The sequence below is a fragment of the Propithecus coquereli genome, unplaced genomic scaffold (genome assembly GCF_000956105.1).
Source record: "Propithecus coquereli isolate 6110/MARCELLA unplaced genomic scaffold, Pcoq_1.0 Scaffold150, whole genome shotgun sequence".
Classification (NCBI taxonomy): Eukaryota; Metazoa; Chordata; class Mammalia; order Primates; family Indriidae; genus Propithecus; species Propithecus coquereli.
In genome coordinates this window covers 4,452,962-4,475,058 of record NW_012139414.1, presented here as the reverse complement: position 1 = coordinate 4,475,058, position 22,097 = coordinate 4,452,962, and the positions used below count along the sequence as shown (strand labels likewise).

At 36.1% G+C, this 22,097-nt stretch overlaps 1 protein-coding gene across 2 annotated transcripts in view; it reads right to left on the bottom strand.

The window, feature by feature from the left end:
* The window catches only part of AUTS2 (autism susceptibility candidate 2), a 1,232,042-nt gene that overhangs the window by 618,425 nt on the left and 591,520 nt on the right, over nucleotides 1–22,097 (bottom strand). For both annotated transcript variants that reach the window (XM_012640369.1, XM_012640368.1), the window contains exon 4: nucleotides 12,493–12,528. In XM_012640369.1, coding sequence (XP_012495823.1) covers nucleotides 12,493–12,528 — 36 coding nt within the window. The remainder of the gene's footprint in view (nucleotides 1–12,492; nucleotides 12,529–22,097) is intronic.

The following is a 22,097-nucleotide window of genomic DNA, read 5'->3' as shown; positions in this document are numbered from 1 at the left end:
GGAAAAACCTACCTTGCTCATGGATTGGTAGAATCAATATCGTTAAAATGTCCATACTACCTAAAGTGATCTACAGAATTAATGCAATCCCTATCAAAATCTCATTATCATTCTTCACAGATCTGGAAAAAATAATTCTATGCTTGGTATGGAACTATAAAAGACCTCGTATAGCCAAAGCAATCTGCACAGACAGGAAGGAAGATCACTTCCTATCAAGCTTGGGATATTTTGGGAACCTCAAGAAGAAAGAAATTCACCCAAATTTATAGGTATTCGAGGAGGAAGAGAGTTTCTTAGGCTTGGCTTTTCAGTCTCAGGACAGCAAATAACAAAGATTTTTAAAAGTACAATATGAGATTCCTTGTAAAAATATTCAACAAACTTTAAAAGGCTTATATATTAAATTAACACTCTTGGTATACCCATGTAAATAATCAGGCCAAATTGAATGAAAACAAACTTTTCTTTGAGACTATTTTTCATCGTACAGGAATATATTTGTGCTTCAAGGGAATACTATGCACTGTCGGTAGCACACTCGTCAGCATTACCATTTTCTGATTCCATAGAAGCTATTTTACAACTCTGGAAGTTGTAGGTAACTGACAGTAATGCAAAAATAAATACTGTCTATAACCATGCTTTGACTTCTGTCCTGTCAGGGAGAGGCTCAACTGACTTCCTTTGAAGCCAGTTCTGCCGCTATTTGCACATTCATTTCAATATTCCTAACCTGTAACTGTGGCTTTTCATTTTCCTTTGAACTGGTTATAATTTTTTAAACATATAAATTTTATAATGTATGAGAGTAATGATTTTAGCTTTTTTTTTTCCCCCCAAGAGATGGGAGTTTCACTATATTGCCCAGGCTGGAGTGCAGTGGCTATTCACAGGCACGATCATCACACACTACAGCCCTGAACTCCTGGGCTTAAGCATATGCCTGCCTCAGCCTTCTAAGCAGCTGGGACTACAGGTGTGTCCCACTGTGCCCAGTTCTTATTCTTTTTCTGAAAACAATCTTTGAACAACCTCAATAACTAAACAAATATTTACTATAGTAGGATTTTATTACTGTGTTTACAAACACCTTGGACTATTTCCTTATTTTGAGGGTATGGCATTAGAACCTTTTACTTCTGTAAAAGTCTTCCACTTTCACGAACTATCAGTCACCAAAAGATGCTTAGATAACCAAGTTTTAATGATTTGTGGATGTGTACTATATCCAAAAATAATAAAGAGATGGTTTTGACAGTCACCTACCTACACATATGTACACATGCACGTTTTAAAATGTTTTAGTAAAATTGTGTCACTGCTCCAAAATTGCACACTGGCTTTATCTAGGCTCTGAAATTGTGAGTGATCTTTGTAACAGGCATAGCTTTCTTTCAAAACCTTAACGATACACTGTGTACAGAGAGAAGTAGAGAGCACTCAGTTTTCATGATTTGAAACTGAAACCCTAGGAAATGAAAGGCTTTATATATGACAGCTTAAATGCTTCTAATCAAACTAATTAGTATCACGATTACCTGAAATGACTTTTAAAGAACTATATGTTTAGCAATCAATGAAACAATCTTTTATTATTCAGGCTCACATTTGCAATGTTATCATGTTATAGGACCAAATGGGGTTGGGGGTTGGAAAACAGAAAATGGCAGAAAACTAAAAATAAAAATACATAAGTAATTCCATTGCTTCAAAATAAGGAATGAACCAAGAATGAGCACATTGCCGAATGACAGAAAAATTAAAATGACTTAATGTAATGAAGAATATGTCATAAAAAATATACAAGAGTAAAAATAATTATAAAGGTCCATGCTAATTAAAATCAGTAAAATTATGGTCAATGAAGCTCAAAAAGTTAACCAAGAAAATCATATCCAGTACAAAATAACACAATGTATACATCACAGCAGGAAAAAAAAGCAAGATTTCTGTTTCTCTGAGAGTTCTAAAATCTTAGACTCTGAACACTGAAAAAGTATCACAAAACTTCAGCAATCAACCACTGAGACCTACCTTAGGCTGTTAAGACATGAGAGTTAGGGAAATCCACCAACTCTAACCACTCTCCCAGTTAAGGAAGACTGAGAGATACTTTTAGTTATAAAAGCTTAAAGATCAAACTTTTATAAGATTTACATAAATAGATGATTTTGCATTGGTTCTATTCTTGTTTGCTAACATTCTGAGATAAAGAACTCAAGTGACTTTAGACTGAAGCAATTTCACTAAAACAGTGCCTAGGCAGGGAGTAAGTGGCACCTTAACTTGTACAAACCATCCCTAAACATATAGTCCCTTAATTAGTGGTACAACAGTGTTTAACAACATATCCACAGATGTGCTGATATTGAAAGATCCCTTCAAAAAGAATCCTGATCCAACCTTTCATCTGAAATATGAAGAGAATGTGATGATGGTCAATGCACAAAAATGAGTATGACCAAAACTTCAAAAATCTCATGGCCCTACCAATACAGAATTTACAATAATTTCAAAAATGAACTTATCCCTTATGTATTCAAATTTAAATATATGTCACAATTTAAGAATTTTACATTTAGGACACTACTGTATATAACACAGACCTACTATAAATAATAGCAAGTTTTTCATTTACCTCTTTTTGTTAATTATTAAAGAATATCTGTTTAGACATAAATACTATATCAAATGCATAGAAACTACATTTATAAGTGTCTTTTATCTATTTTACATAATACTTTTTATTCAAATATATTAGAATAATCCAAAGAGACTTACCATAATATGTCCACATCACAACTAAATCTAAGGTAAGTATATTTTAATGGTCAATTATTTTATCATTGTGTATCAGAACAATGGTTTCCACACTTCTCCATAGAGAATGTCTAGTAATTTTTTCAAACAATTGGATAGGATGACTACAAAGAAAAAAGGTATAATATGTTAAATATATCCACAGATTGTCTCAAAGCCCTTTCCAAATATATCTATGAATAAACAAAACAGAGGAAAAATATCTGATTTCTGTTAGAGCTCTAGATAAAAATAACCAATGGAAATAAACACACAAAATTTGTAATAGCCAGCCATCATCTATCAAACACCATAGAGATGAGGCATTACAAATTCAGCACTGAAATTCTACTATCAGGAAGACATAGCACTGGTTGATTTTCACCACGCAGTGTGGACTAAGAAGGACAGTAATATATTAGATCACAGAATCTATTAGTAAGTAATTTTGAATAATAAACCAAATATACTAAGTGTACTATAATGAACTTCAAAAGAGATTTCGTTTTTAACAAGAGGTCCTATTCTTAAGACTGAAAATCCGATTGAATTTTTAGGGGAAAAAGACTTTATAGCATCACATATGACAGTTAACAGTCACTGTCATCAAGAGAAGAAAACAGTGTGGCATAGCAGAAAAATTGATGTAATTTTCAACTATGTTAACTGAAAGATAGTATCCAGGATGAGAGAGGTCACAGTCCTAATTGTCAGCCTACGTTAATAATATTTATCTTTCTGAATTATATTTTAGATTGCTGGCTGGACAAGGTGATTTTTGAAGTCCTTTCTGACTCAGAGCTTCAGTAACTCTAAGCCTATGTAAAACCAAAACAGTAGGTCTATTTCAATTACCAAATTAGTAAAGCTGGCAATTTAGCAACAAATAGATGAAAATAATTTGTGACTATATTATGCCTATATTATGCACAAATGCAGCTTAAGGCTTCCATTTGGTCATGATGCTTAGCTGTTTAATATCTGATTAAAAGAACATGTTGGATGCACTAGCTTCCTTTGCTTCTCAGAATGTTCTAGTATTAATACTTCTCCAAGAGAAACCAGGTATTCATATCACGGAGCTAGTTATACTGAAAAGTTATTTTAAAAAATTCTAAAGGAACAAAATTTGTCTTCTTTGGGTTTGGAGTTGAGATGCTAATTTCCCATGACTTTCTCTGCACAGAATACAACTCTACTTTCTCTTGGCCAAGTCGGGCCTATTCCCCCCACAAAAGTAGGAAAAGAGAAGTTATTGATAGAATCCTCTCGCAAAAGGTAAAAGGTGAATGTTCTCTTTAGGGGTGAAAAATGGAAAGGGAGAACTCCTGGAAGTAGTAAAAGAAATATCATCATGGGCTCAGATGAGCTCTTGGTGGATCTCTGTAACACTACCTAATGATTCAGATCCTCTCCAATTTCCTTCTAAGGCAATCCAGCTATACATGTAAGTTGTCATTTGTTGATCTGGGCAAGATTTTATGATAGATGTGAAGAACATATGAAATATTAGGAGTATACTAGGAACCACAGCTGTTATGCCTTTCTGCATTTTTAATACACACAGTACATTTAAACAGGATACACTACAATTATCTGGCTTCACCACTCCTTTCCAAATCTGCTATTATATTACAGTTTATAGGCTCTAATAGAAAGTCATCACCTTTGGTGATGCTTCTACTTGAAAACAGCCACCATCCCTGCATCTGAATTTATTACCAGGGAGTTGTCAATGGAGCCCGAAATGTTTTTTGTTTGTTTTCTTCATCCTGCAAACTAGACGCCAGAAATTTCAGATCAAATATTAAGTATAATACAAGGAAAATCCCTTCAACCTGACTATTAGTGAAGCTAATTACTAAAGGAAAATTGGAGGTCATTCATTAGCCTGCTAAGCAAATTAAGGTTCATTAACAGTGATTTATAATGCCAATCCTTGGGTAACTGTGCTGGTCTTTTCAAGTATATGTGTATAGGACCTGACAGTTTATTAACTGTGCTATATCTAAACAACTTGTCACCAGGGTGCTTTTGTTAAAACGACATTGTATTTTAAATGGATAAACATTTTTACACAAGCAAAATGCATTTTAAATGTTTGGCTTCTGAAGTCAAGTACTAGGAGATAAGTGAAGTGTCTCAAACTATCTAAGCCTCCAATAACTCTTGTTTACTGCTAGAGCTGACTATAGGAAAATGTGACACTTGGAGTTAAAATAGCACTTTTCCTCTTTAACAAGCCCCAGTTGTGTTTTTTAACCTCTTTTCAAATTATACTCTTGGTGTTTCATCAAGCTATAAGTTTCTTATGCAATGGATTAGGAGGCACCTAATTTACAATTTCAGGAAAAATATATTTTTTAAAGTAGTTAAGCAAAGGAATGAGTCCTGTGATCTGAAAGATTCTGATTGATAGTCAATAAAACTCTAGGCCAGTTAAATCCATCAAAATAAAGGCTGTGTGGGTAGTCAGAGTCAATCTCCAGGTTTGACATTGCCCATGGGCTCATTTTACATAGCTCATATCAAGTAAAGCAACATTTCTGTAATTTGGAAATCTCCAACAAGGATAAGACAATCTTCCTTAAAGCCAGTGTCAGAAAAAACATGAAAATTAAAATAAAATTATTTTCAGGATTCCATGGCAGTTGCCTGTCTACTCGCTCTGGGATTGTCAAGACACTATACTGTAAAGCCTATAGTGCATCATCTCTATGACCCAGAGGATAGACTAGCTATAGAACAGGATAAGCCAACCGCTTCAATATCTCTATGTACTAACCCTAATTGAATGCCGCAAATTTAAAACATTATTAATAATTGCATTATTACTAATTATTTTTAAAATACATTAATTCAAAGAAAGACACTCAATTGTAATTTAGACTTCTTTCACTGGTATAGTAGCTAGGATCATGGATTCTGAAATATTAGAACTGAAGGTCCTTTAGCAATTCTTTTGTCCAGTGGCTCATTACATCTTTTTTCACTAAAATGGTTTTTTTTCCTCCAAATCTGAGGGGCTAGAGATGGCAGAGGGGAGGACAGAGAGGCCCAGGCTGGGGGCTATTTCCCCACATCAATCATAAGCACCTAAGTTTTCATCTCTTCTTAACTTGAGTTTGTAACAGCAACAACAAAGATTTCTGTAGACAACAAATGTTCAAAAATATCCTCTTCCTTCACCTTATGTTGAGATAAAAAATATTAAGATTATTGGTTCCAATTGGAAACACCAAATGATCCTTTCTGGTTTGCTTATCCTTCATCGAATTTCTCACAGTTTCTTGTACTGAATGAGAACATCGAAGCTGAAGATGGTATGGAGGCAGAAGACAGTACCTACAGGGTGGGCTAGAAAAGTCATCTCATTGCAGAGATTCTACGAATGATTAAAATGCTCACCAGAATTTAACTTAACTAGAAAAGTCATCCCATTGCAGAGATTCTACGAATGATTAAAATGCTCATCAGAATTTAACTTACAATGTTCATTTAATCAGGGTATGTCTGTTCCTGGCTCACTGATCCTATGCCCCAAATAAGAACGTTAACAGATCAAAAACATGACAAAAAGAGTAAAAACTGGAAATGGAAAATACAATGATTTTTCAGCATAAGGTCCTTGAAATTAGAGAATTTATCTGTGCCATGTGAAGGAGTCTATCACAATGCAGACACTTATCAATAAATAAATAATGGCCAATAATTCATTTACCTAGAGTTAGTTACTAACAAATACAAATGTTACAGTCTTATTTGAGGGGAAGTATTAAAAATTCTTAGTGTTATTTATCTTAAATATAAGTACTTTTAACAGGTGATAAATGAACACCTGAATTACAAAATCCTCTCATAGCATCACCAATAAGTACTGGCCTACAGGGAAGAAGAGTATTTCTTCTGCTTTGAATGGGGTACAATCAAGGCCGGGTTGATGTATTTGCACTTCTGAAACTAAAACCCATAGAAATCTTATAAATAATGTTAGGTTCTCTGGAGAGCTGAAACCCTCTTATTTAAATTCACTGTGTCAACTATACCTCAAGGTAACCAAATACCTGTGACATAGATGTTTCTCTTTATAGAAGGATGGAATTTTGCAGCTCCCAAATGAACCCAGGGTCTAATCAATCAGTAAAAACAAAGACCTAAATATCATGTGACTCCTAATTGAAGCACACAATATTGTCTATGAAGCATTCTTGCCAAAAAACAAACCTGAATCCAATCCAATCCAATCCAGCCACTGCTAGATGTAAAAATCAGCTTACAGGATCCCTATTTAAACAAACAAGCTATTATATATACTTATAATACAATCAGAAAATCTTGAAAGAGAAATCTATCATAAAGATACACAAGTTAAAGTGGTAGAAGGGCATCAGAGACTGGGATTATTAAATTAAAAAACTCACTTTCCAACCTCATTACGAAATTATACAAATTTTTATTGAAATTTGGCAACTAACTTTTCATCTTCTCTGACAGTATCAGTTTTCTTACAAACCGATCGAAATTATTAATTTGAATATTTAAATAACAGCATTCACTCTCCATGAATATACACATACATAACATGTATTAGAAAAATTTAAAGGCATCAGAAAGAAAGGGAAGAAGTTCAGTTTAGTGTAAATTCCTTGAGAGAGGAGGAAGGTCATGGCTTTTTACTTCTATAACCCATCACCTTCAAAGTGCCTGACACAGAAGGTGCCTAATATTTATTAAAAGACAAAAAGTCAGAAGGGTCTGTTTAAAGAAAAGCCCAGTTTTTTAAAACAACTGTCTTAAAAAAAAAAAATCTTTTTAAAGACACTCATTTTTCTCTCACTAACAAAATGTACCTAATAACAAGAAGCAACCGTGATTAAATAAAATACCACAAATCAGTTTTGGAAGTTATACAAATTATAGCAAAAGAAAACAGGAGATATTTCAAGGGTTTATGGTTAAAAACTTAGAAAGGGGAAAAGAATATTCCCTTTATGTTCTTTATAGTTCTGGAGGGAAAGCCATAGGTCACAATTTTGCACCTACTGTCCATTACCAGCACTATCAACACAACTTAAGTAACTCAAATGCACAAGAAAACAAATTACACAAATCCTATTTTAAGTTGTGTACCACTACACAATTCTCCTTTATTACATAATGTGTTAGTTTTAATCACTAGGTATAAGTGGTCTGGTTTCCTTGATAATTTAAAGTGTCAGTTACTACATGCAATCCAGTTGAGGAGGATGAAAATTATTAGCTGAGAACCCTTAAGAGAAATTACTAGAGTTTACAAAAAGCAGGATCCAAGCTATTTGAGGCTACGGTCCTAAGACACTTAGATTTAAACCTCGAAGGCGGCTGAAAATTATCTAGAGAAGGCAGCAGGACATGTCACCTAGATAAAGCAAGGCTTTACTTCCCTCAGACTGGGATCAAGTTCAGCCTGGCTGGTAAGTCACCCCAATGGTAGCTCCCAATTCCATATGGAGTCAAGCGCTTGTAAAGAGTGAGTTCAGATCCTTCCTGTAATGACACATCAGACCACGGGCCACCATGAGATGTTTTCACTGGTCTTTTCATTCTACTTCCTTCAGTTATTTCATTCATGTATGCTAGGGCATCCACTTTTCCTTCTGGTGTCAGAGGGGAACAAACGTGATACAAGCTCATAAAACTTGAATATATTAAACAGGTCTTCTTTAACCTCCCAACCCAATCCTAAGAACTGTTAAGCAGTCTTTAAAAGCCTCAAGTGCTACACATTCCTCTGAGGGAGAAAATACACAAGTAACTTTAACAGAAAAATTAAAGGGAACAACTATAATATGTGAACAACCTATAGAATAGTTCATTCCAACATCATCACATTCATATAGGATCACAGAGGATGAATACCGTATTTGTTTTATGTTCACAAAGTGAATTAGTATATAGCTTAACAAAAACAAAATCCTAGGCTCCTGAGAAAGCTACAAGAAGAATATAGTAAGAATAATATACTCCTATTTTACAGGTACAAATTACAAAATCTAATTTTGTATCATTAATTTTTATTAGTACAACATTGCATAGCCACTTAATGAGACCAAGCATATTCCATTACACACTATAATGTGAACAATAGAAGGAAAAAGTTATTATTTGATATTATAGAGTACTGTTCTATGTGCATTAAATATCTTACCTCACTTAAAATTCACAACTGTAATAGGTACTGATGAGGAGACAGACTCAGAGATAGCAAATAACTTGCCCAAGTTCACATAACTAGTCTTTAAGATGATTCTGCTTCTGAGTTTTTAATTATACGCTATGCATAATGAAACTTCAAAGGCATGTTTAAGAAGAGAATATAACCTAAAACATTTAAATTGAAAAAATGTGTTCACTGAATTGATGTTAAAAAAAAAAAGAAAGAAAGAAAATCCTACATACACTCCAACAAGTTTTACTTCTCTTGCCAAAAAAAAAAAAAGCAAATCAATTCCAACTAGTCTATACTTTCATTTATATTTAGAATATGAGCTGGGCATGAGTATGTAATGAATATATATATGTGTCTTTCTGTGTGTATAACACCCACATCACTCAAAACCTCCCAAAAATGTGGAGAGTTTGTTCCAATCCTTCTTTATTTTGTCTACTTTAAGAATTCTTTGCAATATGCTTATGTAAATACTGATTTTAGCTGCTGTTCTCATTTTTCAAATCTTTTGCTTTTAAACGGACTGGAAAAGTGACAGACTTGGGCAGATATCTTTGGAACACAAAACCAAGGAGATACAAACAAATACAATCAGATCAAAAACAAAGGCTTCTTCTTTACACCCTTTAACATATCACTACTGATGAATTAAAAGACATGAAAGAAAGTAAAAATACTGGCTGTGGCTAAGTATGTATATTTGTGCGTGTGTGTGTGTGTATGCACATATACATGCACGTGCACATGCACATGCATATACTCGGGCTGTGTCTATTTTATTAGCATACAAAATGAACAGCATTTTACCTTAGTTCACTAAAAGCTTTAGGAGTATAAATCTAAATTAAGGAAGATTTTGAAGTTAAAGTAATGTTGGGGCAAGGGAAAGTGTTCAGGAAAACAGTTCCAGGTTGTTAAACCTAACAGGTGAGTGCCTTCAGTTTTCTTATACCAGAATTGACATTACAGTTCAATTGCATTAATAGGTCGTTGACTTTGCAGGTGATTTGCCTCTGTCCACATTCCGAAGAGATGCTGAAGAGGATTAAGGATAGAGTCAAAAAGTCACCCTTCCACTTACCTGACACTTAGCCTTCTTTACAGACATAAGTAAAATCTGTTATGACATCACAGATCACAAAGCAGAGCACAAACAATATGTTGGCAAAGAACTAATATAAGTTGTGAACATATTATTTCCACTGAAAAGTGTGAAACTCACCAATGTTGAAGTTAGTACCTGAAATTAAGTATTACATGTGATATTGTTGGAATGAAAGTTGAAATAGAAGATACTTTTGATGAAGACTTGGCAACAATATCAATGGATTTTGTACTTTGATAACGTAACAATCACATTATTGGAAACACATTCTAAGTAGGAAATTTTTGTCATAGTTGAGAGCTGAACATACATCTGGTACATATCTTTTCCGTGTAAGCTAATAACATGACAGATTTTTATATAAACAAAGTCAGTCTATGAGCAATTTTACGAAAATAAGGAAAAACTTTTGTGCTCATCCAGTGTTGTGTAAAAGTATTTTAGATTCAAGACTTTTTACTTATAAGAATGTATTACTAGAGAATAAAAAAAATTCTTGGAACTAGAGAGGAAAAAAAGTGACAAAAACAATGAAAATCTCAGTGTTTCTAGAAATGACTTTCTACTTTCAGAGTGATCATACTGACAATAAAAAAATAGTAAAATGTTAAGTCTAAAAGTGATCAAAGGCCAAGGTAGTGGCTTTAGCTTTGTTTTTGCTGAAGAAAGCAAAGAGGGAGAATTTAGCTTTTGGATAGGGAATAGACATCGGTAGTCTCCAGATTTTACTTCCAGCATTTCAACCCACATCCAGCCTGGTGTGAAAAGATGGCAGATGGGACTACGTCTGTTATTTCGACTGCTAAAGCAGGATATTGAATGTATCCTGTTTGTTTCTATCAGCATGAATATTCACCCACAATAAGTAGAAGCAAGGATAAGTGTGCTAACTGTACTAAGCAGGTACCAAATAACCTTTATTCTTTTTCTCCTAATACTATAGATTTAAGACAAAAAAAAAAAATCAACATCTAGAAAATGCCACTTCTGCCAAGCTTGGAAATGAACTGATGCTGGTTTTCATACATTTAATATCAATGTATGGAGAGAAATATGAGGGCAGGTGAAAATCAGAGGAATTAGCATATTGAGGGGAAAAAGTTTAGAAGCAATTAAACAATCAGTAATTATTTTCTACTTTATTTTCATGATTTCAATATTTTCTCAGAAAATGCTAAGGAGGCAAGCATTACAGTATCAGTATTCATCACTCAAAACACAAATCAAGTTCCTTTAAATATCACAATAAACTTCTACATTGGCATGTTATCCTATTGTGTAAATAATGCTTATATGTAATTCTTTTTCATTTTTATCTGAAAAGGATTATTAAATCCAAAAAGGGTAATTTGCTATGAATATAATGCAGTGACGATCTGTCTATAAATGAATTTGAAATTCATGATTATCACAATATTATGATAATCCCCAAAGTGTGTCACCCCCAGCCCTACCTCTCCCAAAGAACAGAGAATAAGGTCCAGAAATAAAATAATACACTGATATTTGCTTTTAAAATGAAGAGTTCAATTGTTGTTAAAAGAAAACCTAGGCCAGGCGCGGTGGCTCAGACCTGTAATCCTAGCTCTCTGGGAGGCCGAGGTGGGCGGATTGTTTGAGCTCAGGAGTTCGAAACCAGCCTGAGTAAGAGCGAGACCCCATCTCCACTAAAAATAGAAAGAAATTAATTGGACAACTAAAAATATATAGAAAAAACTAGCCGGGCATGGTGAGGCATGCCTGTAGTCCCAGCTACTCGGGAGGCTGAGGCAGGAGGATCGCTTGAGCCCAGGAAGTTGAGGTTGCTGTGAGCTAAGATGACGCCACGGCACTCTAGCCCAGGCAACATAGTAAGACTTTGTCTCAAAAAAAAAAAAAAAAAAAAAAAACCTAAAGGCCACCTACCCAGACTGTGAGGGAAAACATCCATTATAAGACTATCTCTCATTCAAAAAAAAAAAAAAAAGGCAATTCATTGTATACGTAGGGAAGTTCTTCAAGAAATCTTGAAAGTTAATAAATATCAATGCATAATCTGAATTCCATCCTCCACCATGATACTTCTCACTAGAAAAGCAGTATGTAGAGAAAGTGGCAGAAACCAACCAGGTTTCCCTATTTCCTTATACTGCCAGGTAAGGAGCAAATGTCATGGGTGCTGGGAAACAGGTAAACATCTCCGACTGGCCTATGATACCTAGGGCTCCGCAGTTTACAACTTTTAAAAATAAAACAATTCTTAATAAAGGATGGAAATCAATCCGCTCTTTAGGACTGAGAGGGAATTTCTTAGATTTTTTTCACACCCAATGAGCATTCATTATAGAAGTAAATCAATGCCAGTGCAAGGCACGTATGTGGAAATTGAGAGACTTACGAAGTAGCCTGTTCCCAAGCTGGAAGGAGCTGAACTCTGCAATAAAGCATAAAGACAAAGTGGAAAATCAGCAATGGTTTTTAACACGTTCCAATCCGCAGAGCTCATTACCAGCCCTTTGCAGGCTTTTCATCACTACATCACATCACCAATGTATACTGCCCCTTGTCATCTGCTACTGATACAAACATTGTGTTGCTTAATTTACCCCTTTACATCTCTCAACAACTCAGAGATGCTAACGTGCTATTTACTGAATTCCAAGCTTCTGCGGTGGACGTAATTGCCAATTTATTTGACAGGCAGCTGGGTAATGAATTAATGATGGCATTTCGCCCCGTGCTGAGACTAAACAGACACACATCAGCTTGCCTCCCTGACTTGCTGACATTCAATGCCCTGGTCTCAAGCTACTCCGTTTTGTGGCCACAAAGGGGCAGGCAAGAGGAAAAAGCCCAGACTAACTTGAAAATAAAAAGCCCAGTGGGTTTGGATGACTTTTCCAGTGTATGACCTACTTGCCAGTTTATTCCCCAAAGGCACCAGTTAATACACACACAGAGTTTTTAAAAAATGAGACATTTTGTAAACGTAATTAGTAGACTAAAATGCAAAGAATATGTGAGCAAAGGGAAGCAATGAAAAGCACCATTTTTCTGAAGGGTTTAGTCACAAGAGTTATTAATTTAGGCTGCCATAGTTCTGACACACAGGGAACTTAAAAACAGTATTTCTGAAAGGAATGTAGGACATCACTTATTTGGGAAGAGAAGCCAAAAAGAGAACATGTGTTTTACAATTGCCTGAGATTCTTTTTGTTTGTTTGTTTCCTTTTTCCCCCTAAAACCTCTCCTTATGAATTCTTTAATTTTTAGCATCCTCTTTGCGATTAAGAGAGGATCCAAATAAGCTTGAAATGAAGATAAAGCTAATGTTGAGTCAGTATGCAAGTCTCAGCTCAGCATCCTGGCACCAGCCAAGCCTTTTCCCTGATGAGCTTGGGTTGGTTGTTACTCCTTCCCTGGAGCACACTGACCACTGTCCTGATGCAAATAGTTACTCTATTCACTTCTAGCTCTTCCGTCCATATGTCTGCTCCACACTCTGGAAACTACAGGTAGTATGGATAATCTGGTTTATGCATCATTGATTCCTTGGAGTTTAGCACAATGCCTTGTGCACAGGGTGCATTTAATAAGTCTCTGTTGAATTAATGTATAAATAAATGAGTAAATGAATTATATAAGGAGAAAAAGGCTCAGGATAATTTGACATTTCCAAATATACAGTAGATGTGATTCTTCTTGACTCTAAACTCTTTGAGAAGGAAATATGGTGCTGTAACTGTTACATAGCTATATCAAACAAGTTCCCCAAGCAGAACTTCTTCATCTTAGTGTTTCAGATAAGCTCAGAGGTCTAAGGCACCATAGATGTGTGAACACACTGGACTCGGTTTTTAAAAATCCTGCTGCACTCTTAATCCCATAAATGGTACAGAGGGAGATCCACAGTAGTTACGGAGATAGCTTCTCATACCAGTGATTGGCCATCTGATAGCATCACAGCCCTCCATGGAGCACAAGGCAAAAGCCATGTTAGTCTCTATCAGCCTGGACTCATGTCCCTGGGAAGTAAACTCATTTTAGGATGAATTACTCAGAGAGACCAAGGGATTTGTTTATTTCATTCCCCTCCCCCTTTCTACAAATGTATTTTATCCCAGAAGGAGAAGTACACTTCCAAACCTACTTCCTCATCCCCCACATACATATCATCTTATTGTATACCAAACGAAATTACATCCTTCAGGTCTCAGAAAGCTCTGTTATGCTCATTTTGCATATATATTGTACATTACTCAGGGAGCTGGGTGGAGAAGAGGGCTTTGTTGTGCATTTTTGTTCTGGCTATTGTTTATGCAGGTCTGACTGAATGAGGGAACAGTGGGTATCATTTCAATTTCTGATGTCAACATCAAATTACTTATTTAATTTCATGCCTGGCGAAGCATTGTATAGCTACACGCAGAATCATCTCACTTCATTTGTTATGCTGTGTTTTTGTGGCGATTGGCTTGCCTTCCAACTGACAGCTTTAATTACGACATGAATTTGATTGTACTGCCGAGGAATTAACATAATGCAACAAAGCATTTAAGCACCCTGCCTTATAACCACCCCCCCCAAACACACACACGAGCACACACAAACACAGACACATGAGGGAACACAGACACTGGATCCTCATATACGTTAAAGGTCTACTGGAATTTGTTTCAGCATTTGCTAGAAAGCAGACAGAATCTCAGGTCAGAAACTATTCACATTTGCCAACCCACAGTATTCACCGTTTTGTTTTTTTTCTTTCAAGAGAAAAAGATGTGTAGCATTAAGTTATAATTTCTAGACCTGGCAAAAAACTGTACAGAAAAACCCTCTTCTAATCTACTTTGCCAAATGCCCATGGCATTAACGTTTGCTTCCCTCTTACTCCATCTCTACCACATTTTTCTTGACTACTTGCCAGCTCCCTTCAATCAAAGCTGGAGAATTTGAACAGAAGAGGTTCAAATATATAAAGAGGTTTCTCCTTGTCTGGTCCTATAATCCAAGATTTTGACTATGGCCTTGTTTCAGTGGGATACAACCTCTGGTCACCAACAGGACACCCACCATCATAAAGGTAACAGATGTTACTAGCAGCAATCAGAATTTGGTTGCTGCTCCTGAAAAGTATCCCTGAGATATTGCTACCCAAAAGGCCCAGGAAAGAGTCTCTCTCATATGTGTCTAATCTAAGTCCATATTTAAATATAGATGCAAATATCTGATAACTTGAATAATTTTCCAAGTCAGAAATTACATGAACACCTTCGAACCAGATTATGCTAAGAAAATAGAACAAATGATTAGAAACAGCTTTTATATTGTTTAAGTAAGTTATTCATTCATAGGTGTGTATTTAAGGATTGCTTTCTCATTTTATAAAAGACACAGTCACCAAGAGGTAAAGGCCTAGGAAAGTAGACAGGTGACGATGCCCTAAAATGTCAAACAGCTTAACGGAACTCTTCTTCAGTGATCAAGTTGATCTTAACTTTTTGTATTTCCTCAATCTCTAATGAAAAGAAGCGCTCAGTTTTTCTTGCTTGGAGACCTCGGTTAAACTCTGTCCAAACTATATAGAGCTAGAAACAGCTGTGAGTCAAACTGGGACTTGAAAAATTCAGATTTTTTTAAAAGGAAGAATAAAAAGTTCCCTTGGTGTCAAAATAGGCAAATACTTCCATGGAATCATGAAAAGGGCTTAATTCTTTTTTCTTCAAGTGGTAGAGTTGCTAATTCATTCATATTTTCAATGCATTAGATAGAAATGAGAAGTATTAAGAGGTTGAGAAATTAGGGTAGGAGAACATTTTTAGTGGTTTGCATGAGAAGACAGGAATATGAGGAAATGCCAGCCAGCTGGCTATCTAAGATGCAATTTCTGGGCTCATTATAAGTCATCTCCTATTTAACATGGTCTTTTCATTCTGCAGGACGCCCCCCTCCGCCGCCAGATTTGACCACTGCTCCAGCAATCTCTGCAAATCACCCACTTTGATCTCATTATGTTGTAAAGAAGAGCTTTCTTAGAAACACACTCTGCTTCAATCTCTATGCTACCATGGGCTACAGGAACAGTAATGGGATGCATGGTTGAAAGACATTTTCCAGGAGGGAGAATGTTGCTGCTGACATTCAAGTCTACAAGTACATATTCATTAAACACTCATTCTCCTCTTTCTCACTGCCTTCCACCTGCCTTTCTTGCCATCTCTGTCACTAAGCTATCATTGAAGCTACTCATTAAACACATGAAGCTAACATTTCTGTTTTAACCGCTTACCTACGAGGGATTTCAAAATTGATTATCCATCTAAAATAGATATGCTCCATTCATTACAGATCCACACAGGGAGGCCATGGCTACATTACAGCTTTCTGAATACGAATGTATACTCTGCCCCTTGGTGAGGATGTGTGTTCTGACTTCAGGGTTAATTTAAATTAAGTATATTAAAATTTTTCCAAATCACCAATTGTGGATGACATTCTTGACTACCCACCTCCATGTTATGATTTTCTCTCTTGGGAGTAAAAGGGAAGGGGGAATCATATGAAGAAATAAGGTTCTTGCAAAGGTAGCAAAACAAGCTCATCCACAGATTTCCCTGTAGTGTTTTAAAAAAACAATAACAATGAAAAGAATCTGAAATCTTAAACCAAAAAAACATACCTTGGAGATAAGATTAGTTATAGCTGACAAAGAGACACAAAATATATTTGAATGGGGAAACAAGTTTGTAGTTAATGGAAAAAGATCAAGAAAAATGGAGCAACAACTTGATAAAAACATCAGGTGTGGAAATGCTCAGTCACTTCCAACATCAGCCAACCCTCTGTTATGCTCAAGTTGTCACCAGCACTCATCTATACCCAACAGCCTCCTGGCTTCTCCTGATTTTACTCTTGCTCTCGCCTTCATCTGAGGTTCTTCATGTAAAAGGCAAACTAAATATTTTAAAGTAAAAATTATGGCCGGGCCTGGTGGCTAACGCCACCAGGAGGCCAATGTGGGTGGATCGTTTGAGCTCAGAAGTTTGAGACCAGCCTGAGCAAGAGCGAGATCCCGTCTCTACTAAAAATACAAAGAAATTAGCTGGACAACTAAAAATACGTAGAAAAAAAAATTAGCCGGGCATGGTGGCGCATACCTGTAGTCCCAGCATAGAAAAAATTAGCCGGGCATGGTGGCGCATACCTGTAGTCCCAGCTACTCGGGAGGCTGAGGCAGAAGGATTGCTTGAACCCAGGAGTTTGAGGTTGCTGTGAGCTAGGCTGATGCCACAGCACTCTAGCCCAGGCAACAGAGTGAGACTCTGTCTCAAAAATAAAATAAAATAAAATAAAATAAAATAAAATAAAGTAAAAATTATAACTCCAATTCTTTTAATACCTTCCAGTGGCTTTTTAATAATAATTTACAGTGGGTTGAACAATGTCCTCCCAATATTCATGTTCACCTGGAACCTCAGAATGTGACTGCAATGGTTAATTTTGTATGTCAACTTGACTGGGCCATGAAGTGCCCATGTATTTGTCGAACATTATTCTGGGTATTTCTGTAAGGGTGTTTTTAGATGAGTTTAACATTTAAATCAATGGACTGAATAAAGCAGATTTCCCTCCCTAATGTGAGTAGATCTCAGCTAATTGGTTGAAGGCATGAATAGAACAAAAGGCAGATTCTCAGATAAGAGGAAATGTCTCCTGCCTGCCTTTGAGCCAGGACATCAATTTTTTTCCTGCCTTCAGACTCGATGGAAACAAAGGTTCTTCCTGGGTGTCAAACCTGCCAGTCTTCAGAATGGAACTACACTATCGGTTCTCTTGGGTCTCCTCTGGCTTGCCAAGTGTAGACCTTGGGATTTGTCAGCCTCCATAACTGTGTGAGCCAATTATTTACAATAAGTCTCTTTCTATTGGTTCTGTTCTGTTGTTTGGTTGTGTCTCTGGAGAACCCTAATATAGTGACCTTATTTGGATATAGGGTCTTTGCAGGCATAATTAAGTTGAAGTCATATGGGATTAGGGTGGGCCCTAAATCCAATGACTGTTGTTCGTATAAGACAAGGAAGGGACACACAGAACTACAGATAGAGTATAAGGCCATGTCAAAACTGAAGCAGAGATTGGAAGGATGCATCTATAAGCCAAGAACACTGAGGATTACAAGGACCCACCAGAAGCTAGAAAAGGAAGGATTCTTCCCTAAAGTCTTCAGAGAGAGTACAGCCCTACAGACACCTTGATGTTGGACTTCTAGCCTCCAGAACTATGAAATAAATTTCTGTTGTTACAAGCCATCCAGTTTGTGGTCATTTGTTACGGCAACCTAGGAAACTAATACAATACCAGCCTCCGTAGCAAGAGCTAGAAATTACATGTTCAGCCACTGTGCTTGCTCACATTATACTCTAGACACACCAGCCTTTTTTCTTTCCTTTAAACATGACATGCTTGCCCCTGAATCAGGGTCTCTGAGCTTCTTGTTCTTGTTGCCCACAATGTTCTTCCCACAGTTCTTTACTGGGCTACCTCCTTTTCTTTATTTAGGCCTCCGTTATATGTCACCTATACAGAAAAGCTTATCCAATCACCTTAGTTAAAGTAGCAACATACACCTTTGCACCCTAATACTGTTTTGTTTACTTCATAAAATTTATTGTGTAAGAAATAGCTGTTTCTTCATAGGTTTATTGTTTGTCTCCCCCACTAGAATGGAAAGTTCATGAGGGCAGAGACCTCATCTTGTTCACTGCCCAACAGCAAGTGCCCAGAACCATACCTGGTGCATAAAAAGAATTTGATAAATATCTCTGGACAACTAAAACACTAACATATCCAGGAGAACCCATAAATATATGGGACAGGAACAGAAAAAGGCATAAAAAAAACATTACGGAAAAGGAAAATCTGCCACAGATAAAAAAAGAGAGAGAAAAAGAGAAAAGGAGAAATAAAACATCATGAAACATTCTCAGGTCTGAATTATATTTTCTAATCTAATTACAATGATGTGAGAAGCTCATTCACGGTTGTGGCTCATGACTATTTCTTTCTTAATAGTAGCTAGTGAAACCTGGCATCAACTAAAATCTCAATAAAAGTTTGGAAGGAGGGAAGGAAGTAGGAAGGTTAGAACAGATGTTGGTATGGATGGATGAATAGTGGCATTGTGGGATGGATAAATCAATAAAAACCCACAAACCTGGAAAGATTTAGAATAGGAGAAGGGGTATCTCAAAAAGCAGAAGAAGAAATGTCTCAACTGTGATCATACTGAATGAACTAAATAGCTACAAAACAGTAAGATTAGAGAACTGTTTAGCATAAGACTTATTAGAATTCAATCCTTTTACTGTATTCTGAGATGTTTCAATTCCTTAAAAGCCTTGAACACTTAAAAGGTGATAAATATTTTTCAGTCATCTCTTAACTAAAAATTTGACCCAAAATTCTCTCAGAGAGAAACCATACTCATTTAACTATACTCACATACTCATTTAAATAAAGCATTAAAAGAATTTACTTCCATACAGTATTGGGAAGAATTTGCTAGCAAGAAGGGGCACTGAAGGTGGCAGAAGGAAAAGAAAAAGAAAGAAAAAAGAAAATGATAGACAAGAATAATCAAAAGTAGGACGATTTGAAAGTGCATATTATTTAAGGAAAAAAACAGTGGTTCAGAGGGATTGAGTATAAGGTACAAAGACAGGAAAGCACAGAAGAGATGAAGGATGGAGAGTTAGCTTCCTACTTCTTCGTGGAGGGCTCTGCAGATCATCCTCAGAAGTGTGAACTTCATCCTCAATGCATACCAAAAAACACTTTAAATAAGAAAGATTAAATATTAGCTCTGACTCTTGGAAAAACAACTCTAGAAGCATTGTAGAGCACACGGCAAAGGAAATAGAGACAGTGTAGATGCAATCATTGAGAGCAAACAGGAATCATTTGTATAAGAAAGTGTAAGGACATTTGAGACAGCTGTAGTGTCGAGAGGGTAAACTACTCAAACATCCCTTCAGAAATACAATCAGTAGAAAAATGAGAGTGACTAAGTTACACAAAGTAAGTAAGACAAAGGAAAGAACAGAGCTTGACTTTGAGGATACTAGCTCTGGGATCCAATACTGGGATAAGGAAATAAGGAGAGTTGAGGTTTGAGAAAAATAGTTAGGAGGCATAGAATGAGGAAGATTTTATTTGGGAGGGAGAGTTGAGTTTACCATGATTGAGACAGGTTTTGTCAGGTTGACAATTAGTGACAAAGGAATTCAAATTAAAAAGGATGGAGAAGGCTCCTAAGGGAAACTCTAAAAGGCTAATTCAAAAGAGAAGAGCATAAATATTTTTGAGCACACAGGAAGTGCCAAGAACTGTGCTAAGTGATTAAAATGCATAGTATCAGGTAATCTTTAAAACATATGGAAAATTATCCTGATTTAAGAACAAAGCTTAGAAAGATCAAGTTCTTTGTCCAAGGTCATAAATAATAGGCAGCAAAGCTGCTATTAAACTTGGTTTATTTGTAATGAATGCTCATCATCATTTCATAATTTGAGGCTTTGTTTGATTTCCTAAAGTTTTAAAGTAAGTTTTGCCCCTAAGTTTTGACAACTTCTTCAATTACAAAATTCTGTAATGTTAGAAGCAATATTTCCCCCCTTGAATAAGTCATCATGAATATTTATATATTCAATTATTCTGCTTAACTTTTTCCTTAGTGACTAATCTCAACAGGTTTGCTATCTCCCTTTGATGAGGACAATCTGAAAGTTCTTATGGTCAATTATCCCCTCCAGGCAATATGGTTTGGGAATACCGAATTTAGAAAAGCCCAGCATATTTGGTTTTTTAAGCTTTACTCATGAACCAAATCCTCCAGCTACACTGGAATTCTTTATTCTTATTCTTTCTGCCTATCCAATTCATAAAAACAAAGCTGGGATAATATATAGTGTCTCCATTAGCCTCACTTGGGAATAAATCTCAACGGCCAAAACTTCTAAAAATATAATTAAGGTGGGTGGAAGACTGATAGAAATTTTTATCTCAGCTGAAAAACCAGTAGTGGACATGATGGACTAACAGGGACTGAATATACTCTCCTACCTCAAGCAACTTACAAACTGGACAGAATGTGTGAAACAAGAGTTTTTAGAAATTGGGTAATAGTGCAATACGATTATATTTGAGAGAAGAGAAACAAATGAGATGACCCTTACAATTTTCTCAGCTTATGGCCGGAGAGTTGTCATGCCACATGCTGTGTGGGGTAGGAGGTGACCCAGGTGGAACCTAGTAGCATCCCTGAGTTGTGAAGACAAAGTTGAGAATCACAGGAGGTCAAGGCAGCTGGAATTGCATAGCAGAGCATGAAGAGGAGAGAGTTTCACAGAAAGAAGGGAATCATGAAAGCTGCAGAAGGTTCCCCTCTGGTCCTCACCTGAGTGCTCATCAGCACATCTGTGGGCAAAAAATACCTAAGGCAAGGAAAACAATCACTGGAAAGGAGGAGGGAGAACAATCCCCAGAGGTCACACAGGGCAGGGAATAGTTTGTATTCCAACAAACACAGTGGAAAGCCCTGGTAATACATCAGGCATTAGGCAGAGTACTCAGTACTGGGGAAAAATTACCTTTAAACTAATAGTTGTTCTGGTCCTGCTCAAGAAAGTACAAAAGCAAACCTCGAAAAAGAAACTATTTCAAAGGAACAAAATTCCATTTCAGAATAAAGAATATTTATAGAAATCAGAAATATCTAGCACTCAACAAAAAAATTTATAATCTCTGGCATCTAATAAGAAATTGCCAGACATTCAAAGAAGCAGAAAAATATGACCCATGTTGAGGAGGAAAAGCAACTAATGGAAACAGACCCAGAAATGACTCAGGTAACACAATTAGTGATAAGGACACTAAAAGTTATAACTGTTTTCCATATGTTCAAGAAAGTAAGTGAAAGCATAATCATGGTAAGTAGTGACACGG